Raw genomic sequence first — 18,779 nt, 5'->3', positions numbered from 1 at the left:
GACTGTTGCACTTAACAGAGGTTTCCAACCCTCAGCCTTCAAAGTCCTTAACATGAATCATTAACTTGGAGATCTGATGTCTGGGCTGGAGGGAGGGCTCCTGTACCTGGAATGGGCCCTAGTTTCCAGCTGGTTGTGTGTGTGTGTGTGTGTGTGTGTGTGTGTGTGTGTGTGTGTGTGTGTGTGTTGGATTAAGTGGATCTTTTCCTTGAGCCTCCCACCCCCACCACCAGAACTTGCATGTAAACATACCTGTACCTGTGTCTGTATCCTGCAGATGTTTCAATTTCTCTCCCTACTTTTCCACTGGACCCTTCACATGAGATATGTTTCATGCTCTCTGGAGAAGGATACACAAAAACACTTTAACTCACCCCCCTCCCTAATTCCCTCCCCAGGCAAAAATACCCTGAGGGCCAATTTCCATTAATAAATTTCTTCTCAACCACTTCTGTTAGGTCTGTAAGGGGAGGCAGCAAGGAAGTCTGCACTACTTTAACATTCCCCCCACCTCCACCCCCTTTAAGAAGACAAAAAAACAAAAACAGCTTCCCAGGGAAGCCATCAGTGAGAGTCCAGGGAAGTGGCCCAATGATTCCAGTTTAATATTTGGCACTACTGCTCCCCTCAAACAGTCTCCAATGCTCATGAACAGGAAGACAATAGGATCTGGGTTTGGGGTAAAGCGGGGAATCTGGGTATTTTCTCACTCCCCCATTTTTTCCTCACCTTTCTTAGGCTCCTCCACTTCCTCTCCACTTTTCCAAAATTGTGTGTATTCTCCTTTAAGGGGCTGGGCATCTCTCCCGCCCTCTCCAGAGTCGACTGAAGTTTCCGAGGAGCCTTCTCTAGCTGGGCTGGACACACCTTTCAAAAGACCCCAAAGCGTGCTCCTTGCACCTTAAATGCTCCTTTCCCTTGAATCTTCCTCCTGCCCCTCTCCCTGACTTCCCTCCTCCCATCTACAAGATTCAGCCTCTCCCCAAGGGGCTTGAGCATCCTCGAGGTTTCCCACCCTTGACCGCTCCATCCCCGGATGGAGCCAGAGAAATGTGGTGGGGGGGCCGGGGCCAGAGTTTCAACGTCACCCCCCAGAAGGAGGAGCCAGAGATGGGGGTAAGGAGAGGAAACGGGCTTGCGCGAGGGGGGCATTGGCAAGAGGGTGTGAATGGGGATGGTGTGGAGAAAGAGGGAAGAAAAGGATCTAGAGGAGGAGGAGGGTGTGTCTCATATCAACCTCAGTTGATGGAGCTTGGTCTTTTTTGCAGTTTCAAGTTCATTGTCTCATTATCCATTAACCAGCTCCTCCCTTAACTATCTGCCAACCCCCCCCCCCCCCGCACCGTGCTGAGCTCCCCACAGCCACTGATCTCAGTTTATCCTGAGTGTCTGAGTGTAGGCCTCCAGAGGTGGTTGCTGAAGTAACCCCAGACCCCAGGATTGGAGAGGCCTAGGGATTAACCCTACACCCTTCGCAGCTCTCTGGACCAAAGTCTGTCCAGGGGAGTGGGATGCCAGAGCCCAGGAGTCATCAGCTTGGCAGCTGCCTGGCCTCTGGATGCCTCCCAGGTAATAATGCCCTTCCAATACTTCTGATCTCCAAAGACTCCTCCAAATTTCATGCTCCTCAGACCTTGTTTCAAACCTCACCAAAGGTACCTCTGTACTCCTCTCCTGGCTCAAAGTGCTTCTGCCTGAGGTTTGCTCTCTTCTCTGTCCAGGGCTGGCTGGGAGCTTGGACCTTGATGGTCCCTCTGTTTTCTTGACCCTGTTACTCCTCTTCTCATTTACTTATTCAATAAATATTTGGGTGCCTATTATGTCCCAGGCACTTTCTAGGCTCTAGAGTAAAAGAATATAAATTCTCTCCTCCTAAGCTTTCATTCTAGTGGGGTTAGGGGAGGATCTTAATCTTCCCTCTTTAGATCCTCCTGTCTGAGAGGAGTGGGTGTATACAAGTGTGGGCAGTACTGGGAACAGTCATAACCTGGCTTCCCTTCTTGCCCTGCAGGGGAGCAGATCCTAGCATGGGCCCCAGGGGTGAGGAAAGGGTTGGAACCTGAACTGCCTGGAACCCTGATCTGCAGCAACCTGAGGGTCACCTTCCAGCCCTGTGGATGGCAGCGGAGTGAGGTGAGAAGGTTAGGGCAGCGCAAAGGACAACTAGTGGGAAGTGGGTAGGGGAGTCTAGAAGATGTAGACAAACATTACAGGAAGTGAGAAAGTGAGAGTTATGCTTAAGGGCTGTCTTCTGAGAGTATCAGGGATTGTCCATGGGGACCATCTCTAGGGAGGTTAGGGCTGCCAAGGTAGGACAAAGAATGAGACTTCAGATGTCTTTAGCATCAGTTCATGTGCTTCCTCTAGGAGACTCCCCTGAGCAGTGAGTATGATTTTTCCCTGGCCAACATTGGGCGATTAGAGGCTGGTAAGTGTGGGAGCTTGGTGAAGGGGCTCACTGGGAGTATCGGAACCCCTCATCCTTCCTTTATTTTCAGAGGACAGCCTGAGTGGATGGAGTGGGATGGGCTGGAAGAGTTCCTCCTAGAGGGACCCTGATCCATGGCTGTACCGCTCTCTAGCTCTTTTTTTTTTTTTTAACATCTTTATTGGAGTATAATTGCTTTACAATGGTGTGTTAGTTTCTGCTTTATAACAAAGTGAATCAGTTATACATATACATATGTTCCCATATCTCTTCCCTCTTGCCTCTCCCTCCCTCCCACACTTCCTATCCCACCCTCTAGGTGGTCACAAACCACCGAGCTGATCTCCCTGTGCTATGCGGCTGCTTCCCACTAGCTATCTATTTTATGTTTGGTAGTGTATATATGTCCATGCCACTCTCACTTTGTCACAGCTTACCCTTCCCCCTCCCCATATCCTCAAGTCCATTCTCTAGTAGGTCTGTGTCTTTATTCCCATCTTACCCCTAGGTTCCTTTTTTTTTTTCCTCTTAGATTCCATATATATATATGTGTTAGCATACGGTATTTTTTTCTCTTTCTGACTTACTTCACTCCACTCTCTCTTGACTTCAGTGAATGGCCTGTCCCGAGTCCAGCTCCTCCGTCCAGGGTCCCTGCTTAAATTTATCCCTGAGGAGATTCTGATTCATGGCCAAGACTTCCGGCTACTCAGAGTTGGTTTTGAGGCTGGAGGACTAGAGCCACAGGCCTTTCAGGTAAGAGGCCTCCAGCCCAAGGACCCCTCTTCCCCTTAGAACCTTGGCATCCTTTCCCTGGAAATTCCCAATAGTCCCCTGTCTCCCAAGATCCCTCTCATCATTCTCTCTGCTTCTCTTCTCAAGGAGTGACTAAAATGATAGTATAATGAGAGTAAAGGCCTGAATTCTAGCCCAGCTCTGCCAATTATCAGGAGTGTAACTGTGGACAAGTTTCTTCCTTTGAAAAACAGGGAGGGTTGCATAAGATTATCCCCAAGATTCCTCCCAGAATTACCATTCTGTCATTCTCTGGTCCTAAATGTGTTCGCCTGACTCCAGTCCCCATGACCTGTGGAAGCTCCCTTCGTTAGGGATTGTCTTCGCTTTTCTTCTCTATTGGCAGCAAAGACAGTGGAGCAACACATGAGCCCTATTTCCTTCTTTTCACTTCAGTCTGAGACAAAGGATGGGATGTCCTTTCTTCTACAGGTGACCATGGCCATTGTCCAAGCCAGAGCTCAGAACAGTCAAGCCCAACAGTATGCAGGGATAACCCTGAGCAAGGCTGGTGAGTGTGGGGGCTTTAGGATAAGGAAAGGGTAGAGAGTCTGAAAAAGTAGAAGCTGGCTGAAGGCAAAAGAGCTGAGCTGGCTCTGGTTCCTCTTCCTCCTCCTCTGTGCCTCCCTCCTGCCCTAGGCCAGAGTTCTGGTTCCAGAAAACCACCTATTCCCCTCTTGGAGACATCAGAAGACTGGGAGATTGAGCGAAAAAAGCAGGGGGCCAGGGGCTGGAGGGTCAGCACTGTCAACGAGAGGTTCGACGTAGCCACCAGGTGATCCCCCAGTCCACCCAACCCCTGCTGCCCCCTCAATCTTCCCACACTTCTCTGATCCTCTAAAACTAGGACTTCCCACAAACTCCAGCCTCCTAGGACATCCGCAAAGCTATCCCCTTTAATTCCTAGATCTCTAAACTTGAGATCCCTTGGAATGATCCCCTCCTAAGCAGCTTCCTTGTAATAACAGGTTCGCATTATAATGAGGTCACTGAGCCAAGCTGTGACATAACTCTCAATTTCACAGCCTCCCCCGTTACTTCTGGGTCCCTAACCGAACTCTGGACAGTGAGGTCAGGAGAGCATTTGGCCACTTCCATCAGAGCCGTGGACCGGTCAGTGTGTGAGGGTGAGGGTAACGGTTGGGAATTAGAGGGTCATGGGAGGTTACGGGTCATTGTGGAGGGAGGGGATCCCTGTGAGGTCAGTGTGGGGGCAAGGGTAGGGTGGGGCTAGGAGTTTCTCCCTCAATGATCCTTCTCTCATCCACATGAAGCGCCTGTCCTGGCATCACCCTGGGGGTAGTGATCTTCTCCGCTGTGGTGGCTTCTATACAGCCAGTGACCCCAACAAGGATGATATCAGGTGAGGGGAGGTTTGATGAGAAGAATCAAGCGTTAGATATTCAGGGCAGACAGCTTCCCTTACTTTCTGACTCTCTCCCCTCCAGAGTAGTGGAGTCGATGCTCCAGGCTGGGCATTCAGACGTTGTCCTGGTAGACACTATGGATGAGCTCCCCAGTCTTGCAGACGTCCAACTTGCCCACCTGAGGCTGAGGGCCCTCTGCCTGCCTGGTGAGATAAACTATGACCCCTTACCCCATCTCTAGGTCTGCTGACCCTAACCTGGTTTACCCTTTTGCCTGCTGTGGATGAGTACCCCTTCAACCCACTGATCCTTAGTTTTCTACTCAACTCCCATCTCCCACAGACTCACTGATTTCCTGTCTTTTTGACCCCGAGATATTCTTTTTTTTTAAACAGCTTCATTGAGATATAATTTATGTACCATAAAATTCACCCTTCACCCATCTTAAGTGTACAATTCAATGCATTTCATTGTATATACAATGTTGTACAACCATCGCCACAACTTAATTGTAGAAACCTCATAGCCATTTATAGTTACTTCTCATTCCTAACCCCAGACCCAACCACTACCCAACTTATTATTGACCCTTCTTAATTCTGGATCCTGAACTCCCAGTTCTCCTGATCTCTTTGCCCTTCTGACTCCTCTACTCTCTCTCAGATTCATCTGTGGCTGAGGATAAATGGCTCTCAGCTCTGGATGGAACACGATGGTTGGACTACGTCAGGTACTCCCTCTGACTCCTAAATGGTCTTCCATTAACTCTTCTCCTTGGTTCCCCAAGAAGACTGTTATTTGTTTCTCCTTAGAAGGAGAGGGGGAAGGAATTGGGGTCTGTCTCTGTTGTATCCCCTGACCCATCATTCCCTTCCTCCAGGCTTGTTATTCTCCCCTTCTCTTCCTCACCCACTCCTCCAGGTCTTGTCTTCGAAAGGCTAGTGACATCTCAGTCTTAGTGACATCCAGGGTTCGCTCTGTAGTACTTCAAGGTGAGTTTCTTGGGCCAACCCACTCCATTCCTTGCCTTTTCTCTTTACTCACCTGACTGGATTCTGCTCAGGGAGGGAGACCTATAAAGCTTCCTTGTCCCCTCCCAGTGCTAGCATCCTCTCGTTTTACTAGGAACTACCCATCAGCTCTAACTCATCCTTCAGTGCTACTTCTGCCTCCCCACTAAGCTTGTGGTCCCTAACAGAGGGGTTCTCAGCCCTCTGTTCCTGTCCTTCCATCAGAGGATGGGGATTGGGGTTGGGGTGGGAAGGAAAATGTGGAAGCTGGTTGGACATTTATGATTCTGCTTCCTACATGTGAAGCTGGGTATTTCTATCTCGGTGGAGTGTATGAAGTGAATCACTCAAAGTCTTTGTTTTCTCTTCACTTTTATGTGCCCTCTCAATCCTACTTACCCCAAACTTTCCCCCTCTGTGCTGCTCACTTCCTCTTGCCATATTTCTTTTTCTCACTCTCTTCTTCCCTAGTTTCTTGGCCTTCCTTCTTTGTCCCTTATCCCTCTTTATCACCCAGAGCGCGGTGATCGTGATTTCAATGGCCTCCTCTCTTCACTCGTCCAGCTGCTTTCAGCCCCTGAAGCCCGGACACTGCTTGGCTTCCAATCACTAGTGCAGCGAGAGTGGGTAGCAGCTGGACATCCTTTCCTGACCCGACTTGGGGGAACTGGGGCCAGTGAAGAGGTGAGAATGTTTGGGGAGGGTACTGGGAGAGTATTATTAAGAAGTACGGGGATGAGAAAATTAAATAGTAAAATCCATCGGAGGTGAATTAGGTCCAAAGGGTTCTGAGGTTGGGCTAAGCTTGAAGGGAGACCCAGATGAGTGAGGGACCACAACCCCCTACCTCAACTGAGATTTCCACTCCCTGACCTCCTTAGTGTCCTCTGTTCCTGTGCCCCTCATCCCCTGTTATTTTGTCATCCTCCCCATTTAGGTCCCCATAACCCCTTTCAACCTCTTAATTTCCCTCTTCTCAGGCCCCAGTGTTTCTCCTCTTCCTTGATTGCGTCTGGCAGCTCCTCCAGCAGTCTCCAGCTGAGTTTGAATTCTCTGAGTTCTTCCTTCTTGCTCTTCATGACAGCGTCAGGGTTCCTGACACCCTTACATTCTTGAGAGACACTCCCTGGGAGCGTGGAAAGCAGAGTGGACAGGTCAGTGAGTTCCATTTTTGACTTGTCTTTTTTTCCCCCCATTAAGAAGAACTCTCTGGGAGTTCCCTGGTGGGCTACTGGTTAGGATTTTGGGCTTTCACTCCCGTGGCCCAGGTTCAATCCCTGGCTGGGGAACTGAGATCCCGCAAGCTGTGCAGTGCGCCCCCCCAAAAAAACCCCACTACTCTCTGAAGTTTAGTCTTGATTATGAAAAGTGAGGTCTGTGGATGGGAAAGGGGGAGGTTGATGCTCACTTTCAGGAAGGGACTTTCACCCTATATCTGATTCTTAAGAGATGAGAATTTCATGATTTCTCTCTAGACTTGGGAGAAGGATTATATATTTTTGTTTGTTTAACCATCCTTTTCTTGTTTCCTCTATCCAGTTCAACACCTATACACAAGTCTATACTGCAGGGTACTCCCAGCCCCCAGCTGGGAACTCTGTTAACCCACAGCTATCTGTCTGGGACTGGGACTTACGCTACAGCAAGGAACAGATACTACAGTTCCATAATCTTGGCTATGACCCAGAACACTGCCCAGATTCATGGCTCCCTAGACAGCAGGTGAGGTGTCTAAAGTTCCTAAATTCTTCTGACTCTCTCACAGGCTCATCCCACTAGGTGAGAAGTGAAAAGACAGTGTCTGAGGTCCTCACTCCTCTTCTGTTAGCAGGCATTTATAGTACCTGACTGTCCCCAGGAAGACAGAAATCCTAAAGTTAACATAAAGCATCTTTTTTGTCCTCCTCATCCTTATTAGTCTTCCTGTCTCATGCAAACATTTTTATGTTTCCCTAAAATCAACTTGAATCAGTCCTGAGGCCTAGTCTGAAGGCTAATAAGGAGAGCAGATAAAGAGTTCTAGGGCGGAGGCTGGTAGTTTGATCACACGTGCAGTGTTGAGTGAGTGGCAGCTGGACATTCCTTCCTGACCCAGTTTGGGGAAACTGGGGTCATCAGTTTTCTAGGTTGTCAGTTGATTTCCCTTTCCTCCTTAGCCAAGCTTCATGGTTCCTGGGCCCCCCAGTTCCGTGTGGCTCTTCTCTAGAGGGGCCCTGACCCCCCTGAATCAGCTCTGTCCTTGGCGGGACAGTCCCTCCCTGCTGGCAGTCTCTTCTCGTTGGCTCCCTCGACCTGCTATCTCCTCTGAAAGCCTGGCTGATCAGGAGTGGGGGCTCCCCTCACATTGGGGAGCTTGCCCTTTACCCCCAGGGCTGCTGCTGCCTGGATATCTGGGACCCCAAATCAGGCTCTGGAGACGCTGCTACCTGAGGGGAAGGCCTGAGGTCCAGGTGAGAAGGAAAAACAGGGACTGGGAGTGGGAGAAGGGGCCTGACTGCTGAACCAGAAGTTCTAGGAGAAACCAGATATTTCCAGGAGCTGGAAAGGGAAAGGTCTGGGGGTCTGGGAAATGAGGTACCATTCTTGTTGGTATCAAAGTGGATAGGTCTGGGAGTGTGGGGAAACTGCTTGCGACTAATATCAAGTGGAAACTAGGGCATAGTTGGAGGGGGAAAGAGAATTAAGGATGCCAGGAGCAGAGAGCTGCAGCTAAAATAATATTCCTCTCTGCCTCTCTTCACCCCCTCCCCAGATGGGACTCTCAGCTCCCACGATCTCTGGCCTTCAGGCTGAGCTAGCCCATCTTCAGGAGTTATTAAGGAAATGGACACCAAGAATATCTCCTGAGGATCACTCCAAGAAAAGAAATCCAAATACCATTATGTCCCAGTCCCGTTGAAATTGCTGGCTTTCTCATGGGCAGGGCAGAGGGTGGTCTGGGGTGAGGGAGAGTTTTGTCTAATCCTTCAATTTTCTTACCTGGTCTTGCTGCCTCAGCTTTCATACGCCAGCCCTTAAACAAGCTCACTGACTTGAGTTTCCATTGCAGATGGGTGGTGCTGACCTTATCCAACTCTTACTCTGCCCTGTTTGGTTTAAATAGTTTCTTGTGATTTGAAGAATTAAGAAACGAAAACAAACAAAAACAATCCAGAATATGATCGCATCCTTTTTTCAGGGCAATGCCATCCCTTTTGGATGGAAATTTTGGATACTGAGCTGGTAAATTGTGAGATCAGAGATACCATTTATCAGTGTCAACAAGATGGCGTACAGACCTCCTTCTCACCTCCTCTTGCTGTTCCTGTAATTCCGATTTCTACTTCTTCCTTTACAGTTTTCCATGGGTATGGGAGACACCCTGTCTCTTCCAATTGTATATTTTTGTCGTGACATTTCTATTTAAGGAGTTCATTAAAGCACAATATTTATACACGCTGCTGGCATTGTTTCTTGTGTCTGAATAAAGGAATCTAGGTAAGAGAGTGGTGGGGGGGGGGGCGAAGGGGGTGTGACCCAAGAGAGGAAGGTACCGACCATATTATTGCTAAGGAAATAAGGGGATGGGTCAGGGGAGGCTCTGAAGAATTCACAGGCAATTTGGGTTCTCTCTTTCGTGCAGATGGGTCAAAAGACACCCAGACGTTGCTGGGCGTCAGGGTGCGCTCTGGACGTTGAGACAGAGGACTCTGGGCTTCTGTGTCAACCACCCTTCAGCTTTGCTATCACTCCACCTCTGAGCCTCATGTTCCCCTCACTCTCTATGCAATAACGCCTAGGCGAGCTCAGACCTTCCGCAATCCCCTGGCTGAGGAAAAACGAAATACCTCAAGCCCAGGCCGGGGCTGTGAGGCCGTATCTGTCCAAAGGCTGCGGGTCGGGGCGGACAGCTGCCTCCACGCCTTGCGTTGGGGGGTTCCTCAGCACACCCTTCTCTGGGAAACGAAAGAAGGCTACAAAATACATGAAAAGTGAAGTTTTGTTCTTTCAGCTTTTGAATTGACATTTTCGCGAGCAGTGTGACCCTTTAACGTCTAGCACTGCCTTAGGAGGGTCTGGGCGTTTCCGTTCGTCTGCCCCGCCCTGACAACTCCCAGACGCACTTCAAACGCCGTCACCTCCGCCGCTTCAAGTATCAGCGGCTCCTAAGATGGCCGCGGCCGCTTCCGGCTCCTCCCCTGCCTAGGGCCCGCCCACCGCCTTACGTCAGCTTTCGCCCCGGAAGTGGAAGTTGTGACTGAGGTCAGGGGGCGGGATCGTTGTCTGGAGACGGCGGGAGTTGTTTCGCCATGGCGGCCGGGCCGATCTCCGAGCGGAACCAGGGTGACTGGAGGGGACAAGCCCGGAATGAACTCAGGGAGTTTGGGGGGCCCCGATTAGGGCTAGCAGTGTTTCCTCCGGGGCGGGAGATTGGGCCGTTCCGAAGGGTGCCAGACCTACCCCGATGCCTGCTGGGGACGGGATGGACGGGTGCAGGCTGAGGCCTGTAGGTGTGATGCTATGTCCAATCCCCTGCTGCCTTCCCACTCAAAAAAAAAAAAAAAAAGAAAAAGAAAAGTTACGAAGTGAATTTGCTCTAGAACTCTAAGTTAGACTTAAGAAGTTTATCTGTTTTCTGGAAAGGAGGAGGTGTAAGGGCTTAAGCTAACGTCTTTTTTTTTTTCTCTCTCTCTTTCCCTCTTTGCTCTTATACCCTGTCTCAACCCCCAAATCCCCCGCCTGGGTTCCATCTTCATGTTCCCGTTACCTCCCTATCTCCTCTCATCTCTGCCCTAACCTCCTAATCCTGTCCTCCAGATGCCACTGTGTATGTGGGGGGCCTCGATGAGAAGGTTAGCGAACCACTGCTGTGGGAGCTATTTCTCCAGGCAGGGCCAGTGGTCAACACCCACATGCCAAAGGATAGAGTCACTGGTCAGCACCAAGGTGAGTACATGGCAAGAATTGCAGTTATGTTTTGAGGGGACAGGCTGCTCCAGGAGGCCCCCAGCAGTATTCATAGCTGTCTTGGAATGAGCAAACTAAGGATTTTTTTCTCTTAAGCCTAACTCACAGTTTGTTTCTGGAACCATTCTCAGTTGAAGTGAGATTATTATTTCTTGTTTTTTGTGCTTCAGAAGGCAAATGAGTTATACCTCATTTGGAATCACTTGTTAACCTCTTCTTTCCACTCCCCCAGGCTATGGCTTTGTGGAATTCTTGAGTGAGGAAGATGCTGACTATGCCATTAAGATCATGAACATGATCAAACTCTATGGGAAACCAATACGGGTGAACAAGGCATCAGCTCACAACAAAAACCTGGATGTGGGGGCCAACATTTTCATTGGGAACCTGGACCCAGAGATCGATGAGAAGTTGCTTTATGATACTTTTAGCGCCTTTGGGGTCATCTTACAAACCCCCAAGATTATGCGGGACCCTGACACAGGCAACTCCAAAGGTTATGCCTTTATTAATTTTGCTTCATTTGATGCTTCGGATGCAGCGATTGAGGCCATGAATGGGCAGTACCTCTGTAACCGCCCAATCACCGTGTCCTATGCTTTCAAGAAGGACTCCAAAGGTGAACGCCATGGCTCAGCCGCTGAACGACTTCTGGCAGCACAGAACCCACTCTCCCAGGCTGACCGCCCTCATCAGCTGTTTGCAGATGCACCCCCTCCACCCTCTGCTCCGAATCCTGTGGTATCATCACTGGGGTCTGGGCTTCCTCCACCAGGTAAAGCTTTTGATAAAAAATATGTTTGGGGGCTTCCCTGGTGGTGCAGTGGTTGAGAGTCCGCCTGCCGATGCAGGGGACACGGGTTGGTGCCCTGGTCCGGGAAGATCCCACATGCCGCGGAGCGGCTAGGCCCGTGAGCCATGGCCGCTGAGCCTGTGTGTCCGGGGTCTGTGGCCTGTGCTCTGCAACGGGAGAGGCCACAACAGTGAGAGGCCTGTGTACCACAAAAAACAAAAACAAACAAACAAAAAAAACATGTTTGTCTTGGGTTGGGGGGCTGGCAGGTAAGGAGAAGGAAAAAGAACCTGGAAAGGGAAGAACATTGAGTCAGTAAGTGATAAGAAAGGGATTGAGGGGTGATTGTGGAGGGATGATTGTGGAGGGAAGCAAGTTGTTGAGTTTCTCCAGAAGGTGTTGTTTGAGTCATCTAGCATTGCTTCTGACTTTAGAGAGCTGGGAGGAGGAGGAAAGAGCTCATCCTTCCTGGAGAGGCCAGATTGGAACAGGCTCTCTAAAGGCACTCTCTTCTCACTGTCATTAACTCTTTTTACATTTTCTCTATAGGCATGCCTCCTCCTGGCTCCTTCCCACCACCAGTACCGCCTCCTGGAGCCCTTCCACCTGGGATACCCCCAGCCATGCCCCCACCACCTATGCCTCCTGGAGCTGGAGGACATGGCCCCCCATCAGCAGGAACCCCAGGGGCTGGACATCCTGGACATGGACACTCACATCCTCACCCATTCCCACCGGGTGGGATGCCCCATCCAGGTGGGTGTTCTTTGCTGGGAAGGAGAGGAATGTTGGTAGAGGAGCTCTATCACCACTTATGCTGCTGCTCTTTGTCCTTCAGCAATAATAAATAGTCCCAGAGTTCTCCTTTCTTTCAGACATTCTTTTGTAAAAGTAAATACAAGATACTTTACTCTGTTTACTTTAACAACTACCACCCTGTCTTCATTTCTTATTTCAGTTTTACCAAAGAGTATAACTATACTTGCTATTTTTTGTCTCCTTAACTTTTACTTCCATTCTCTCCTCTGAATTCCACCCAAAAGCAGTGACCTAATTGCCAGGTCTAGGGGACACTTCTGCTCCTTATCTGGTTTGACCTTTGCTATACTTGAAACTGGCCATGTCCTCCTGTTTGAAAATCTTGTCTCTTTTGATTTTTCTGGATTCTCCATCTATCTCTCTGAATCCTTAATCTCATCCACCTTAATGGGCTCCTTTTTCTCTGCTTGTACCTAGGTTTTTGTGTTTGGCTCTCTTTTCTGCATAGTTCCATTATTTGTACACTGATGCCTCCTAGATCTGTATCTCTGTTCCATGGTTATTAACATTCCATACCCTTAATCTTGGTGTTTAATGGACAGCTCCATTCTTCTGCCATTCCCCTTCAAACCTATTCTTTCTCTAGTTTTCTTTGTTTTCAGGTGCTTGATTCAGAAATCTAGGAGTTACGTTTGACTATTCCCTGTCACCCCACTCTTAATACCAAGTCTTATTTATATCTGGCATCGACCTCCACTAGGCCAGTGCCTTAGTTCAGGCTGTCATATCCTCATTATTTCACACCTAATTTATTGTAGTAATATCCTGACACTTTGACTCTAATTATGTCTACCTTTCATCGACTTCCACAGAGTAATTTTTCTAAAATACAGATGTTCACACACCCTTGCTCAAAATTCTTGTGTTGCTCCCTTTTATCTACAGAGTGAAACCCAAACTCACTGCCGTAGCATTCTAGGCTTTTCACCATCTGGCTCCTTCCCCTTACTCCTATGACTGCACGCTGCTCCTGATGACTGAGTTACTGGATTTCCTTTCACATACTATGCTGTTGATCATACACGTGCTTTGCACATGCTAATCTTTTCTGCCTGGAATATTCTGTTCCCATTCTGCTGTCCACCTGAAAAATTCCTTTTCATCCTTTAGAATTAGATCTTCGCTCAGACAGCATCTCTGTTACCTTCCCAAATCCTACTCCGTAGAATAATCACGCCATTTGTTATGTACTGTTGCAGCACTATTACAGTGCCTAAATCATGGAAGGAGCAAGTGAGCTGCAGGGGGCAGGGAGTTGATTGGGTAGTTGGTTGGTTTGTTCTCTTGGAATGGAGTCAAGGATAAGGGCACTTTTTACCAGCCTTATTTTCCATGCTCTTCTTCCTGATGTCACTTGCTTCTCCATTTTCTTCTCTTCCTGTCTCGTTTTCTTTGCCCTCTTGTCTAACTTCCTTTTGTCTCCTTTCTCTTTGTGTCTGTTTTGTTCTCATAGGGATGTCTCAGATGCAGCTGGCCCACCATGGCCCTCATGGCTTAGGACACCCCCATGCTGGGCCCCCTGGCTCTGGGGGGCAGCCACCACCCCGACCACCACCTGGAATGCCTCATCCTGGACCTCCTCCAATGGGCATGCCCCCCCGAGGGCCTCCGTTCGGCTCTCCCATGGGTGAGTAGGCTGTAGCCACCTCCCTCATCCTCACGTGGCATTCTTGCAGCTTCTTTTGTCACACCTCTTATCCACTGCACTTCCTTACTTTTCTTTCTTAGATTTCTTTTCACTGTCTCCCTGTCTGTCCTCTCTCTGCATTGTCCCAGTGTGAACTGTCTCCTGTTTCTTGTTTTTACTAAGTTTTCCTTTTCTTCCTGCAGGTCACCCAGGTCCTATGCCTCCGCATGGCATGCGTGGACCTCCTCCACTGATGCCCCCTCATGGATACACTGGCCCTCCACGACCTCCACCCTATGGCTACCAGCGGGGGCCCCTCCCTCCACCCAGACCCACTCCCCGGCCTCCAGTTCCCCCTCGAGGCCCACTTCGAGGCCCTCTCCCTCAGTGATTTCTCGTTGCCTTTCCTCTTGTTATAGCCTCCCAATATCTGTTCACTTCCTTGGACCAATCAGAGTTGCTGTAGCTCCCAGGGACTAAGGCGCTAATCCCTCTCAGGCCTCCTTTTGTAAGTGTAATTTTTTTCACAGGAGGTTTTATTTTTTTCTGTGTCAGTCCTAAGTGTTTTGCAAATGCACAGAGAAAATAAAACTAAACTCCTTGTTTATTCTTTGTGGTGTTTAACTTGGCAAAATAACTTCTTTTTCTCTAAGAAGAGACGTATATTGGGAGAAGAATGGTAAGGTAGGAGTGAGGGTGTTTATTCCATGTTTTAAGGGCTTACTCTGTAATGTGCTGTTGCAGTTGCTGGACTGCTGTGTACTACAGCAGCTGTTTCCTTACATCAAGCTTATACATAAGATGGAGACCCAGTATCCATGGCATCGGTTATTGTGAGTATTAAGTGAGAACAGAAGTAAAGTTCCTGGAGATATGATGGCAAAAATATAAAGTAACATACACAAAGCTATTCATTGCAGCACTATTTGTAATACCAGTAGATTGGAAACAACTCATGTATCCATCAGTAAGGGAATGGTGGAATAAACTGGTAAATCTATACAGTAGAGTACTGAGCAGCAGTAAAAAAGGAATGAGGGAGACTCTACATACTGTTTGGAGAGAGCTCCAGGATATGTTAAGTGAGGAAACTAACACGCAGAACACAATGTATAGTGTGTTTCCTTATCTAAGGGGTGACACGTAATATATACATTTGTCTATATTTTAAAAATGGAAGGATAAACCAAAAACTAATGGAAGTTGTTACCACTGGGGGAAGGGAAGGGATATGGAGGAAACTGGATTTCTCCGAGTGTACTATGTTAATGTGGTTTTCTTTGGAACCATATAAATGTCTTAAATGATTGCAAAACAATTGAAATGGGACAGTAGGAACTCAGTAAGCCGTCATTTTCTTTCATTCTTCATACCACCAGGTATCTTGGGTAAGGGATTTGTATCTTATTCCTATTTTTTCCTCATTCTCAGTCCTTCCAGACCTGATTTCCATCATATTTAAATCTGTGCTCAGACTTTCAGTAACTAGAGCAGTAACTAGACCGAATCCAATGGCCTATTCTGTTCTTTGCCACATTTAATCCTGTTATATCACCCCCTTCTCTGAAGCTCTTACGTAACCACGAACTAAACTCTAGGAAAGAAAAGGTGAGCCTAGCTCTCTCGTTCTCTTGCATCGTTCTCATTCATGTAACGTACATACAAGGGCTCCATGCTGGTGGCCGCTGAAGATGCAAAGATGAGCAAGGTGGTTCTGCTGTCTGATCATTACCGAGGGGGTAGACTGGCACATAGGAAACAAAATATTTTGGGGAGCGTAAGGAAGGGTATCTAACCTGGCATGGAAGTCCTGGCATGAAAACTTCCTGGAAAAAAAGTGATACTTGAATATAATCTTAAAGGAAGGTTAGAAGCTTCTCAGACAAAGATGAAGGGAAGCTCATTCCAGGTGGATGGGATGTTTCTGAGCAGAAGCAGAGATTGACGAGTAACATGGTATATAATTCGCTAAAGCTAATAACACTGTTCTGTGCTGGAGGTGGGATGAGGTCAGAGCCAGTTAGGGAGCTCCCAAAGATCAGTGCTTCTCAGCCCTTTTTCACATCAGGGCACAGAACCATTTCAAGCAACACATTGAGGTAAAGAGAGGAGGGTTCTTTAGGCTTGAGGCTATTGGCTTAAGAATTCTAGCGATCCCAGGCCCTGCCTAGCAGTCCAAAGTGCTGAGGGAATTAATAACTGAGCATCACTGTCAAGGCACACTGGTTGGGAAGTTGCTATCCATGATGGGAAGCCACAGTAGGGATTTAAGCAAGGGGATGACAAATTGGTGTTTTAGAACCATGGTTGCACTGTAGAAAGTAGATATGGGGGAGATGAAGACTGGGGGCAAGGTAACAAGTTATGCATCTGGCAACAATTCAGGTGAGAGATGAGGGCTAAATGAGGGCTGTGACAAGTAGGGAAGAAAAGGGAGAGATGCAGTGGGGAGATATTTAAAAGGCAAATTAGGACTTGGTATTAGATAGGATACAGTGAATGAAGGGGAGGGTGGCATCAAGGATGAGAGTATGCAGCAGGAAGAATTTAGGGGGGCAGGATAAAAACGATAGGTTCAGTTTTGGATATGCCAACTTTGAGGGGTGTTGTGAGATATGCAGGTTGGGTCGTCTAGTGGATGTCTGATTCCATATGTCAAAAGCTTGGGGGAAGGACTTCTCTGGTGGTCCAGTGGTTAAGACTTTCCGCTTCCACTGTAGGGGGCATGGGTACGATACCTGGTTGGGGAACTAAGATCCCGCATGCGGCATGGTGCAGCCAAAAAAAAACTTGGAAGATTAGATGTGATATTTCACATCATGACTGGATGCCGGTCTTCTGAGTCATAATGGGACAAACTGACCTCGTAATTTCAGAGTTCTGCTGTATGTGGTCATAAGCTGAGGTCCCAGGAGCACTTGGAACCCGGCACAGCACTGAAGCAGCCCCAGGTGGTGGGAGGGTTTTTTCAGTCTCTGTGTCCTTTCTGTCTTCAGGTTACCTATCAAATGAATGGACTCTTCTGAGATCTCACTTCCCCGACCAGGGATTGAACCTGGGCCACGGCAGTGGAAGCCCAGAATCCTAACCACTAGGCCACCAGGGAACTCCCCCTATGCGGTATTTTCTGCTGTTATCTGATATCGTGTTGATGAATTCACACCATAGAATAAATTAGTGCCTTTGCTGAATTCCCTACTTCTCTCTTTGGAGCCACTTTTTTTCTCAGGCATTCATTCTCAGAATCTCTGAGCTTTTCTTCGTTCAGTGATTCTTGAGTGCCTCCACTACTCACTGAGTTTGACTCCCCTAAACTCTCCTTTATCTCTCCACCCTCTGGTTCTTTCAGACTTTAGTACTCAGCAATTCTCTGAACAGAGCTAGTATTGCTTGTACACTTAGGTACTTCAGTTTGCACATCTGTTTGTTTTTTAGTGTTTGCCCATCCTCTGACATTTTTTCCTAATTGCCCTCCCCCTATGCATGAAATTTTAATATCACCAATATTCTGTGTCTCTGCATATGTACTATGGCCCTTTGGAAGGACATAAGCATTGTAATATCTAAGATTCCCATCCCTGAACCAATTTTTGACTTCTTGTGTGTGGGGGGGGGGGGGCGCGACACCACCCCCATTGAGAATGCATGCTCCAGACGATGGGTTCTCAGTGTTTTGTAGGTCATGGGACAGTCCTTTGAGAATATGACAAAAGCTGTGGACCCTACCCAAGAAAAAATACATACATGCATATATATCCAATATCCTGAAGCAAAAATTCCAGAAGTTTCATGGATCCCGGTCTAAGTATCCCTGCACTAAACTGAATCCCTTAAGAACCTTTAATGAATCTCATTCTGTTAATCTGTATCTCCCGAGAGTGTTGAAAGGTGCCTAACATATACAATAATTGTAAAAATAATGGCTAATATTTATTGAACTTTTACTATGTGCCAGGTACTGTACTAAGTGTTTTGTATGCATTATCTCAATTAATCCTCAAAACAACCCCTTAGGTAGATTTTGCTGTTATGCCAATTTTAAGATCAGGAAACTGATACTAATTTACTTGACCAAGGTCACATACTAAGAAGTGGTAGATGAAGTAAGATCTGTCTGAACTCCAGAGCCAATTGCTTAGTCACATTATACTATTTTATATTTACTGAATAAGTCCTTGTTGAATGAATGAATTTTTTGCTTTGCGACTTATTGGCTTTATATATAAGCTATCCCCTCTCTTTAACTGGATTATAAGCTCTTCAAGGATAGGAATTTTGGTGCTTCACTTGTTAGCCTCTCTCACTGGAACTTTATGGTATCTTAGAGGGGCTGTCACTGACCTTGTTTTGTCCCTCTTTACACTCCCCATTCTGACAATCTCGTGTGCTTGGAGTGGCGTGCGTAAAAGCAGCGATAGGATATAGATGGGTGGCTGATGTTGAGGAGTAGCCATTTAAAAAAACTTTTTTTGGCATGCCACACAGCATGTGGGATCTTTAGTTCCCTGACCAGGGATCGAACCCGTGCTCCCTGCAGTGGAAGCACAGAGTCTTAACCACTGGACTGCCAGGGAAGTCCTGAGGAGTAGCCAGTTTGATAGGTAAGTGGTGAAAGAAGCTACACCACGAAGTAGTATAAGGCAGTGGTTAAAAACCCTGGAAAGCTCTGAAACCCAGAGCTATGAAGCCAGAGACCTATATACTGTATGAATCTACTTATATAAAACTCTAGAATAGACAAATCTAATCTACGGTGACAGAAAGGAGATTAGTGGTTGCCAAGGATGGGGAGATTGACCACAGAAGGGCACAAGGGAACTTTTAGGGGCAATGTTCTTTATCTTGATCAAAAGGTTGCTTACATGGGTGTATACATTTGTTAAAACACATGGAACTATACACTTAAAATGGATGCATTTAAAATGAATAAGAGCTCTGCATCTATATTGCCTTGGTTCAAATCCTAGTTTTGCCACTTTTGAGTTGTGTGATT

At 47.6% G+C, this 18,779-nt stretch overlaps 2 protein-coding genes across 2 annotated transcripts; both read left to right on the top strand.

The window, feature by feature from the left end:
* The first annotated feature begins 915 nt into the window (after positions 1-915).
* On the top strand, positions 916-9,688 carry MTMR11 (myotubularin related protein 11). The gene is made up of 17 exons (XM_079919556.1): positions 916-1,116; positions 1,479-1,569; positions 2,012-2,133; positions 2,368-2,428; positions 3,042-3,184; positions 3,656-3,734; positions 3,863-3,998; positions 4,249-4,336; positions 4,498-4,586; positions 4,672-4,796; positions 5,254-5,320; positions 5,512-5,582; positions 6,118-6,284; positions 6,581-6,754; positions 7,140-7,322; positions 7,757-8,050; positions 8,353-9,688. Exons 1-17 carry the CDS (start codon positions 1,051-1,053, stop codon positions 8,497-8,499), a joined length of 2,103 nt encoding a protein of 700 aa, XP_079775682.1. The 5' UTR covers positions 916-1,050; the 3' UTR covers positions 8,500-9,688.
* A 172-nt stretch (positions 9,689-9,860) lies between these two features.
* On the top strand, positions 9,861-15,006 carry SF3B4 (splicing factor 3b subunit 4). The gene is made up of 6 exons (XM_079937973.1): positions 9,861-9,923; positions 10,398-10,526; positions 10,780-11,322; positions 11,890-12,096; positions 13,613-13,786; positions 13,990-15,006. Exons 1-6 carry the CDS (start codon positions 9,890-9,892, stop codon positions 14,175-14,177), a joined length of 1,275 nt encoding a protein of 424 aa, XP_079794099.1. The 5' UTR covers positions 9,861-9,889; the 3' UTR covers positions 14,178-15,006.
* Positions 15,007-18,779: the final 3,773 nt, after the last annotated feature.

Source organism: Stenella coeruleoalba (genome assembly GCF_951394435.1).
Source record: "Stenella coeruleoalba genome assembly, chromosome: 1".
NCBI classification, from domain to species: Eukaryota; Metazoa; Chordata; class Mammalia; order Artiodactyla; family Delphinidae; genus Stenella; species Stenella coeruleoalba.
Note: the sequence above shows the minus strand (reverse complement) of the source record. Positions and strands in the feature narration are given on the sequence as shown.

Coding starts and splice junctions, on each gene's coding strand:
- MTMR11 (XM_079919556.1), top strand. CDS start 1,051: ATGTGGTGGGGGGGCCGGGGCCAGAGTTTCAACGTCACCCCCCAGAAG. Junction 1,117..1,478: donor AGGAGGAGCCAGAGATGGGG/GTAAGGAGAGGA, acceptor CACCCTTCGCAG/CTCTCTGGACCAAAGTCTGT. Junction 6,755..7,139: donor GTGGAAAGCAGAGTGGACAG/GTCAGTGAGTTC, acceptor TCCTCTATCCAG/TTCAACACCTATACACAAGT.
- SF3B4 (XM_079937973.1), top strand. CDS start 9,890: ATGGCGGCCGGGCCGATCTCCGAGCGGAACCAGG. Junction 10,527..10,779: donor AGTCACTGGTCAGCACCAAG/GTGAGTACATGG, acceptor CCACTCCCCCAG/GCTATGGCTTTGTGGAATTC. Junction 11,323..11,889: donor GTCTGGGCTTCCTCCACCAG/GTAAAGCTTTTG, acceptor TTTTCTCTATAG/GCATGCCTCCTCCTGGCTCC.